At 35.3% G+C, this 10,827-nt stretch overlaps 1 protein-coding gene across 1 annotated transcript; it reads right to left on the bottom strand.

Annotated features, from left to right (window-relative positions):
• Positions 1-8,996: 8,996 nt before the first annotated feature.
• Positions 8,997-10,171, bottom strand: LOC149542350 (replication protein A 70 kDa DNA-binding subunit A-like). Its single transcript, XM_089795720.1, has 3 exons — positions 9,568-10,171; positions 9,371-9,501; positions 8,997-9,185 (listed from the first exon to the last, which is right to left on the bottom strand). Exons 1-3 carry the CDS (start codon positions 10,169-10,171, stop codon positions 8,997-8,999), a joined length of 924 nt encoding a protein of 307 aa, XP_089651846.1.
• Positions 10,172-10,827: the final 656 nt, after the last annotated feature.

Genomic DNA, 10,827 nt, shown 5'->3' with positions numbered 1-10,827 from the left:
TTGGTACACACAAATGAATTCCTTTGAACAACATACCTTCTTGAATAAAATACTATTCATACTTGGTTGATCTGATAGATTCGGTGCTCTACACTCTCTCCACGCCTCATAAAAATCAAGGTCATGTCATACAACTCCTTCATTTCATCAAAGTTGATAACTTCAAGCTTCATCTTGGTCAATAAAGAACACCTTTTTCTCAATCCACCTGCAACTCATTTAGATAATCCAATTTTATACTTGATCACAAATGTGAAACTTTTTAAGTATTCAACCCACTTCATATGTCTATGATTCAACTTATGTCAACTTTCTAAGTACTGCAAATCCTTATGATCAGTATACAACACAAACTGCTTAAGGATCAAATAATGTCTCCACTTCTTCAAGGCTTGAATAATAGCATAGAACTCTTGATCATACATAGAATACTTCTTTTTAGCATCATTCAAATTCTCACTAAAGAAAGCAATAGGTTTACCTTCTTGACTCAACACAACTCCTATTGCACTACCCCTTGCATCACATTCAACTTGAAACACTTTATTGAAATTAGGTAAAGCCAATACAAGTAAGTCAACAACCTTTTTGTTTCAAATCCTCAAAACTCTTATCATCTCCATGTGTCCACTTGAAATCCTTTTTATCTCCTCTCATAGTCTCAATCATAGCATTATAGACATAATTGAAATTCCTTATGAGCTTTCTGTAGAAACTAGACAAACCATGAAATGATCTGACGTCACCCATATTCTAAGGTGTAGGCCACTTAAGGATTTCTTTATCCTTCTCAAGATCCATCTTCAAACCATCAACTAAAACCACAAATCTGAAATAAACAATCTCCTCTTGCATGAATGAACATTTCTTCAAATTAATTAGTAATTTATCCTCAAATCTTTGTAATACTTTTCTAATATGCTCAAGATGTTCTTCATTAGTCTTACTAAATATTAGAATGCCATCCCAATAAAAAATCACAAACTTACTCAAGAATCTCTTTAGAACCTCTTTCATCAACCTCATGATAGTACTTGGTGCATTAGTCAAACCAAAATGAATAACCAACCATTCATACAGACCATCTTATTTTTTAAAGTAGTCTTCTACTCATCACCCTCTTTAATTCTAATCTAATGATAATTGTACTATCTTAAAATGTGCACACTTTATTTTGAGACCTTTTATCCCTCTTTAATGTGGTTCCATTCTCTTTTTCTCCTCTCCTCTTCTATTGCATGCTCCTTCATCATCTCTTTCTTTACAAGATGGTCTTATAGGTATTGTCTTGATACCCTTTTGACCATATCTCTCATTCTTTCCATTATCTTCTAGTTTCATTTGCACCACATTTTAGAGTTTTATGTGGCCTTCTTGACATGTTCAATAGGACTAGGTTGACCTAGATCAACCTAGTCCAAGAATAGGTTGACCCAAGTTGACCTAGCCCCTAGTGATCACAAAGTTTGAGGCCCAAAAGTTCTCAAGTTTACCAATTAATTTATTTACTTCCCCAGTTGGTTTGAGTTGTTTTCCCACCCAAAAAGTAGTATAAAAGGAGGCTTGGAGGCTTCATTTTCATATCTCATTCTCTCTCAAGCAAGAAAACATTCAAAAATTCCTCAAGCAAGTATCTTAAAGCATTCAAGTCATAGTATCTCCTTCTTGCATAGATATTCTTCCTTCAAGCTGATAGTGGAGTTTTTCTCTAAGGAGAAGTTACATCATTCCAATCCATTCAAGATTTCTTATTATTCATCCATGACATGCCACATACATTTTCATGAATGAGGTTTTAGCTTATTTTATTTCCTTATAGTTTCTTTGAGTCATGTTTATTACACTTACATACTTTATCACATATCAACAACAATTGTATCCTTGAAGATAATTGTATCTTTTACTTGGTATTATTCAGATCTTCTACATCAAAGCAATTTATTTACATTTACATTTCTCAATTGTGGTCAATTCCTTAACCTAGGGCTTGACAAAGGCAAGCCCTCATCAAAACCCAACCCCAAACCTTTCTTTTCTGTGTTGATTTGTATGTTAGGAGTGAAAAGGATTATAGATCTAGAACCAACAATTCACAAGCTTTCTAGGGTCATTAGTTTTGGAGTTGTAGACTATGACAACTTGGTTGTAGGATGTCTTTCCAAGTTGACCTAGTCCTTCAGTCTCATATTCTAGGGAGATTTTTGGGTTTTTTTTCCTTTCATCATTTTATTCTGAGACTCCTAAATGAATATTCAAATACAGTTCAGATCTGTGAGTTTTGGACTAAAAATACACCTTCCTCTATGCATCTCAAAGTGAGTGTCTCATATTTCATTTTCTTTCATATCTTTACCCTAGGTGTAAGAGCAATTTTGCATCACCAAAAATAGTATTTCCTTTTGTTTCTTGAATAAGAGTTGTCACATTGTAGAGTTGTTGTTTATCGAGGCTTGCTACTTAGTAAGTTAGTCATACGAGCTCAGAATGTCCCAATTTTAGAGGTGGATGTTCATCTTAGGTATATTAGCCTACCAGTTGAGGCTTAGTACCATATCATGAGTATTCAAGGATTTATTATGGATTTTTAGTTTATAATTTTGGTATAAAAAATTTATGTTCACCGTTGAATGCCTAAATGTGCCTAGATGAGGCTTGAAAATTGATGGATTACTGCTTGCACTAATCTAAACCTATAGATCAAAAGTTGAGGATTCTGAAAAGTGGTTCTAAAAGATAATCAAGGCAATAGTTCAAGAGTTAAGGCCTTCCAAAGTTGGGCCAACCAAAACTTCCAAAATAAATGTCAAAAATGTATTTGACCAACCCTATATGTATTTTTGTATGGTATGTTAGACCTACCTATTAAGTTTTAGTATCTAGAACCTTCCTGGGTGGCATAAAATTGCCTATTTAAGAAATAACCAAATACTATCTAAGATAGCTCTAGGTGACAGTTCATAGCTTTGTCTTGTAGATTACTATAATGAATGCGCCCATGTGGGTTGGCATATTGTAATTCTAAATCTATAGTTCCACATTTGCAGCAATAATAAGAAGCCCATATTTTGTTCTCACAAAATTTTTGTCATTTCATTATTTTTGTTATGTGTTTGTGGTATTAAGGGGAGCACCCTTCATCAAGTTTGGGACCTAGAAGTGTTGATTGATGGAGGTATAAATAGGATAAACAAGATACTAAGAGGGGGGGGGGGTGGGGGGTGGGGGGGGGGGGGGGGGTTGTGGGCGTAGGGGTGAACCAAAATCTTAAACACTTAAACATTTCACCAATTCACTAACATCTATTAGTAAACTTGTGCATGTAAAACTTATAATGTAAATATGTTGTAACATATAGATTTTATCTATCAAATGCATGAAAATAAACACATAACACAATATTTATTACCCAAAAACCCTCCAAAGTGAAGGTAAAATTGGGGTAGGGATGACACCCTCAAATCTTCAGTATTGCAGTAATAAAGTTAACCTTTTATGGTCACAATGTTTGACCATAAAATATGATCTACCTTGTGAGGGGTCTGCCTTGTTAAAAGCTTAAGAGACTACTAGGTCTCACCTTGTTAGAGGATTCAACACTTACAAAGAAGTAAGGACTCGATTAGGAGATTTAAAAAGATCTATTAAGATCACTCCATTAAGAGATTTACCTTGATTCAAGTTGGTTAAAACTGATTCAGTACGCGACTCTCAATTTTCTTTGTAGGCTAATTTTAAGTCTTCTCCTTGCTAACTGATCCTCTCCTCTGATTAGATAAGACTTGTCTTTCCCTTTCACTTCACTATTATGAATATGTCACTTTCTCTTTTAAGTGATAATATAACCTTGTTACTAACTTCTAATATGATCTTGATCATTCACTTTACTCCTTGTTCACATGCATACACTTCTCCATTCTTTTTATTGCTCTTTCTAGCACATGCATACCCATTGATCTAGGTTAAGATCGTCACTATTTAAAGAGTTTTGTAAACATTTTTCTAGATGGTTCCATAATATCCTCTCCATCTAAATCATTGATCAAAAATCATAAGGATATGTAATCCACATCATTCATGCGTAAAACTCTTTGTAACAACCTCTACAAACATTAAATGTTCCTTCCATGTTGGCTTGAAAATGTGCTAACTCAAAATCTGTTCCATTCCTAAATTTTGTGTTAACTCTACATTTCTTGGTCTTTACTATTTTCAAACACTCAATATCGTTGTTGCTCGGTCTATATAGTGCTTGGCACACACTATGCCACTCGACATTTGTATGGTTGAAACTTTCTTGGTTGTTGTTGAGCTTGGCTTGTATTAAAATACTTGGTGACCATACACTTACTCAACTACTATAGAGCTCGATTAGTGATAACAATAGACAACAATGGTTAGAGATACTAACAATCTCCCCCTTTGACATTAGTGGAAAAAAACTTTGTCATATTTACATCTTTACAATACAATATGATAATGAGCTCTCTCCCTAAATCTTATGACTTATGCCAATGTATAATAAATAAAAAAATCAATTTCCCATACATTTTCCCTATGCTTCATTTCCCCCTTGTTTTTGAACACTTGATGTCACTTTTTTTGGGGTGGAATAAGTGGAATTAATCCTTATTGTTCAATGAATTCCTTATGAACTCTAGTGATCATGGACAATACATGATCCCATGTAGTTATTGTTTCTTGCAAAAGAGGATTATGCAATTGAAGTCTTGCAACCAAATAAATTAAACCATCAACCACTAAAAGATTATGATCTTCTATGATAAGATCCTAGGTTGTTTTCAATTCTCTCTGCATGACCTCCAAATGAAGTATCATCATTTCCTAAATAAAGATCACTTTGGATCTAATATTGTTGTTAGCTACCTGAAGCTCAACCAATGTATCTTGAGCTTTAGTAGATTATTGAAATGATCAATGCTTGATTATGTTGACTCTGAAACAATGTTGCTAGATATCTTCATCTCAGTTTGAATTTGATTTATTTGTGCCTGAATGATATTTGTAAATCTTGGCACAACTGACAAAATTGTGTACAAATGTTGTACCTTCTATATTATTTCTAGCATAACCTATGCTTTCTCTTGTAGTTAACTTTCTTCTTGGTAATAGTTATGAATACTTTTTCCACAACCTTTGTTTCAAATCTTCTTGTAGACCAATCCATTAGTTTCTCATTTGACTCCATGTTACCAACATTCACTTGATCAACTATATTTATAAGCTAGTTGATTATTGGTGTATCTTCATCAAAATTTTGAATGTCAAAAGAATCAACAAAAATATGCTTTACATCATGTAGTACTTTGTTCATACTTAAGCTCTCTTCTTAGTTCTTCTTGTGTCTTCTTCTTTGCTAAAACTTCTTGCAACAACATTCTTTACTCCAAGGTGAGATTTTCTAGGTCCAAGTGTTGCATCTCAATGATTTCATCTAGACTAACTTCAATATTTGGTGAAACATCTTTCATTATTCTGTTCTTTCTAGGTGAAGAAGTGATGTTTCTCGACACTACTTTGAGAGTTACTAAAGGGGTTTCACCACTCAATTGTGCTAGTGCAGTTGTGCTTGAGACAATAATTGTTGCACTCTGCTCAACTTTATTTGATTCTTTGCTTTCCTCAATATGAGGTGCTGAAATAATCTTATTATCTACACTTGTTTCTTTATCTTCTCCTTCTACCTCTGTATCTCTGAGCTTTAAGTGCTCAACCTCTGGAGTGTCAGGAGAGTTGGCATGTACTAGTAACATGTTGCCTTGTGGAATTGGCACACCTGAGCTTTCTCTACTATTGTAATCATCTTTGATGTTTACAATGTGCATCTCTCATGTCTTTGTTGTTAAACCAAAAATGTTTTTCCAAAGCAACTAATCTTGTTGTTGTAGAACTTCCTCTTTATTCTGTAGTATCAAAAACATTCTATACTTAGGAATAAATCCTCTCTTATATTGTTCCAAAAATGTGTCTTGTTTTCCCTGTGATAGATCAGGCATAACTCTGACTAATATGTCAGTTCTTATATTTTTCTCCTCTACTTCTACATACTAGCATCTCCTTTCTAATCTATAAAAAAATCCTTAGGTATTTTCTTCTCAATTTTGTTAGGAGATAACTTATGATTAGAAATCATATCCACCATAGCCTCCTCAATCTTAGTTTGATCAACATGTTCTAATGTATCATACTTTGTAAATCTAAAGTTCGATAATCCTAAAGATCCTTGTAGATTTTCACATACCTCTTCAATGGATTTAGATAGTGCTTAGGGTGCTCCTCAAACCAATCTCCTTCTTCTAGTTTTGGGGGCATTGGGCTCTATAGCTTCTTCTACCTTCTACTTTTTAGTATGCTTGGCACTAGTAGTTGTCCTTGTCCTTGGTTTGTTTGGTGGTGGAGGAGACATGGGTGTCACTACCAACTTCTTCTTTGTTCCTTTATCCTTCTTTCTTAGTGGCATGATAAGAACTAGGGCTCTTCCCTTGTCACTTTATTCTTCTTCATCTTCCTCATCACCACTATATTTTTCTTCATCTTCACCAAGACCTTATGTCAACTGTAATGGTTCTTTTCCCTTGCCTATGGTGCCTAGTTTAGCTTCTAGATCTTCAATCATTTTCTTCCTTATCTTTTCTTTAGAAGAAATCTTAATACTTACAATTATTCTTGCTTTATCTTCTTCATATCTACCAAAAGGTTCAACCTCAGTATCTATCTCTTCTTTCAATAGTGCTTCAATGTTTTCACTTACTACATCATTGTCTATATCATAATCAAAACTTTGTAACCAAGCCTTCCTTAACTTTATTGCCTGTACAAAAGTTGTTCTATATCCACAAGAAAAAATATGCCACTATAATACTTTGTGACCAACTCTTTAGGTATCCTCATTCTCTTTTTCATCCTTTTCTTAAATTCATCAAAATATGTATCCATTACATTTTCAAAATTTTCTCCCAATTGAGTAATGCACTCAATCTAGTTTTTCACTTTTTGTCTTCCTCCCATACAACATTACCAATACCAGGAAAATACTTTTGGATATAAAATAAAATACACACAATGAGGGATTCAAACTTACAAATTGAATTATTCATTTTTCTTATGGATGACATATTTTTTGCAAGTTGTAGTCTTTGTAGCTCGGCAAGATCATACTCATGATCCTTCATCACAATCTTCTACTCTTGATCCACAACCATACAATGAACATTGTTCAATCTGCTTGATTGATAGAATTTGTGAGCTATAATTTTCACAAAAAATTCAATTAGTGGATCATAAATATTTTTATGGATAGACCCAATCCATTCCACTTAGCTCTAGCATTTTCCTCAACTTCTTCTTAGCTCAAACATCGCATGGTTTTCTTCTTGTCTAGGGTTGGATAAATTGTAACCCTATGAATAATTTTCTTTGTTATCTCCATGGGTCCATTTTGTAGCTAGTACTTCATGTCATGAATTCTTCTCAGAAACACTTTAATCCATTCAATCTTTCAATTCTTCAAGAAGTCTAGGTCACAAGTTAACTCTTTCCTTTAAACAACTTTGAATTTTTCATTCAAGATCCCTTCATTGCACAAATTCTCATATTCTTCCTTGATCTTGTAGTCTCCTACTTCTCTAATTTTACACATGTAATAGTTTCTAACATCATGGATCATAATGAATTTAGGTGGTATCAAATACAGTGCACCCACTGAATCTCCTTTCATCATAATTTCTAGAATAACACAAAACTTTGGTGGAGGACAAGCATCACTCTTCACCATTAGAATTCTACTAATCTCTTGGCTCATTCTAATGGTAGATGAAGCTACCATGTTTGACATTATTAGGTTTCAAAGTTCTTTCCTTCTCTGAATTACTCAGTACAATTTAGATCTCCACTTGTTCAAGCTTCTAGTCTAAATCACTCTTGTAATCTTTTACTCATCGCTCAAATCACCAAATCACTCTATGCTCTCAAAAATATGTGTGCAAGGTACGAGATAATGTCTTCAAAATTTGATATATACCTTATTTTGATTGATTTAGGGTCTCCATTAATGTTTTGTATTTAGGTAAGTAGGAGTCAACTATCTCAGTCGATATTGATGCCCTTTTAACTAGGTCTTTACTTTACAACTCATTCTCTTCCATATCACTTAGTCTCTATCATTCTATTTGGTCTCTACCATTCCTCTTCTAAAGTGCCCAGCCTATGTTACCATGCTCAATCAATATAGAAAATTTTACTGATACTCAACAATCCTCCATAAATTTGTTCTTATACATCTTTATATATACAATTATGAACTTTTGACACATTTAAAATGTAAGAAACTAGTGTATGATATATCAATTAAGTATACAGTTCCATACATACCTCTCTTGCTTAGTTTGAGATGTCATGATCACCTTCTCTGTTAGATTGGGTGACCTCATCTCCATTTTCTCCACTATTTGTTGGAAATAATCAAGACTAGCTAGGTTACGAAGACGGGAGGGGTGAATCAGTAACCTCAAAAACTTTTAAATTAATTCAACACTTAACCATATGAATCATTCACCATTAATTAATTTAATCTACTACATGCATAAGAAAAGATAAACATGCATAACACATGAACACAGTAATTATGGTGACCTAAAAACCTTCCAAATAGAAAGCAAAACTGGGGTGGGGATGATACCCACAAAACTTCACTACTGCAATATAAAGTTTGCCTCTTAGGACTTACATTGACCACTTCTAATGATCTACCCTATTAAGAGAAATTTGGACTAATAGGTCCACCTTGTTAGAGGTTTTGCAAACATACACTAATACATTTGGCATCGATTTGCAACGGCCAAATGTTGAAATTGCGACGCAAATGTGTCGCCACTGTGACGGCAACATATGTCATTATTTTTTAGTCACAAATTATGACGTCTATTCTTGGACGTCGCAATTTCGATGCCTATCTGTCACAAGCTCAACATTCTAACCCATCATTGCTCCCGTCGTAATGGATATGGTTCCCGTCGCAATTCTGACATCTTCACCACGCATTGCAACGGGGTGGCATCGGCATCTGCCCACAGGTTCACTGAGGTAGAAGCCTTTACAGTTCTTCTGTGGGTGTCACACTTGCGATGTCCATGGAAACTTGCGACGGTGCTAGCGGCGTGGTAGTGTTTCTATCAACGCCGCTAGCCATCACAATGTTTGTGAATGTGTCGCAATTGCGATGCAAAATCATTAATTATGATGGCGTCGCTATGCACACGATGCTTATTTCATCTCAATGCGCGTGCGAACGTTGCAATTGCGACGTCTATGGTTAGCAATATGGCGGGGCCATTGTGGCGACGACGCCAACTACCTTCGCCGCCACAGCGGCCCCGCCACAAGCATCGTCTTCAGCTGCTAGCTCTAGCAATGTGTTTGCAGTCATGTCGAGCAGTTGTATTTCTCCTTCATCAAATGCGGTTGCCCATAGCTCCCCAGTGTGGTCTTGCAATTATAGGCAGAGCATGTAGCTATAATTGCATTCTATAAATTGCTTGTCGCATTTTTTACCGTACCATTCTTCATTTGCATTTTCAGACAACTTTTTCTTGCATTGCTTTCCTGCCACTTGGTTGGGGCAAGCTGGGTAGGATAGCTTGTCTATGTTGACCTCTGTAATGGTTGCTTTCACGATGCACTTTATAGCACAAGTAGAACACACAGTTTGATCATGTATGTCATGAATTATCATTCTCAATACTGTAGGAGGTTGTGGGGCATAGCTAATCGATGGCTCACCGTTGTCCTTAACATTGTCATCGAACCATGACTTTAAATCCACTGTCTCTAGAATTTGGAGATTGATCATCAGTTGTGTATTACATGTGGTGTTGAGTACTCTTCCATTGAACTCAGTAACACGGCCTCCCTTAACCACTAGAACTGTAGTGTCTTGCAAGTAGTAGCTTTGTTGCAATTCACTGCCCACTTGCTCAGCTACTGAGCCCCAAAGCATCAGATAAATGGGCCTACGAGTCATATCAAGCAATTGGATGGCGCACCGAGAAACTTCCATTCCATTTTCTCTTCTTATCATGCATGTTGGTTGTACACATATTGTTTGCCGGTGCCCTGTTGTTGCTCCCTCGACTGGTGTTGGAGATGGTAATGACATCCTCTCGATCTTCTGACTCCATTACGCGGCTAAATGAAATATATATTCTCACCTTTTTGCTACCCATGCTTCTAGAATTTATACTTTTTACTATAACATTGTAATTCTCATAAGGTGTAGCTTGCTAAAGAATCACTGGTATGAGGATGAAGCTCCATGGGTTGTGCCAATAGAGATATGTACAAGCTTGCTTTAATTTATATCAATAACCAATTGTCAAATTAAATCATAGTAACAGGAATCAGACATTGAAGTTAGTGAATTACAGGACCATACTATCTTAAACAGAAGAACAGAACACACACATCATTATATGTAAAATCGAGCTTGTTACAATTAAAGAATAAAAATGGAATTTGAATAAGATGATGAGATGCTAATTAATTACAAAACACCTAAAGAAAATTTTGCAATGCAAAATATGAAGTTCAATGAAGTGGCTCATACACCTGCCTATGTAGATGTAATTTATCCGAACTTTAATGGATCCCGTCAAAAAGACCCCAGTGTGAAACAACAACTTGCTTGGAGGTCACGCAATCTGACATAGCCACCAGTAAAGACAGACAAACTGAATTTCTCATCCATCACAAGTAGCAGTGTGAGGATATCAGGGCTGAATGGTTTTGGTATAAGTTTTTAGAGGCTGACAACCT

Source organism: Cupressus sempervirens, chromosome 8 (genome assembly GCF_028749045.1).
Source record: "Cupressus sempervirens isolate cs-2001-9-10 chromosome 8, ASM2874904v1, whole genome shotgun sequence".
Lineage (NCBI taxonomy): Eukaryota > Viridiplantae > Streptophyta > Pinopsida > Cupressales > Cupressaceae > Cupressus > Cupressus sempervirens.
Note: the sequence above shows the minus strand (reverse complement) of the source record. Positions and strands in the feature narration are given on the sequence as shown.

Bases quoted from the DNA above. Each gene is read 5' to 3' on its own strand.
- LOC149542350 (XM_089795720.1), bottom strand. From the start codon at position 10,171: ATGTCATTACCATCTCCAACACCAGTCGAGGGAGCAACAACAGGGCAC. The intron at 9,502-9,567 runs GTAAAAAATGCG...TATAATTGCAAG, and splicing joins TGCAAATGAAGAATGGTACG to ACCACACTGGGGAGCTATGG. The intron at 9,186-9,370 runs GTAGTTGGCGTC...CGGCGTTGATAG, and splicing joins GGGCCGCTGTGGCGGCGAAG to AAACACTACCACGCCGCTAG.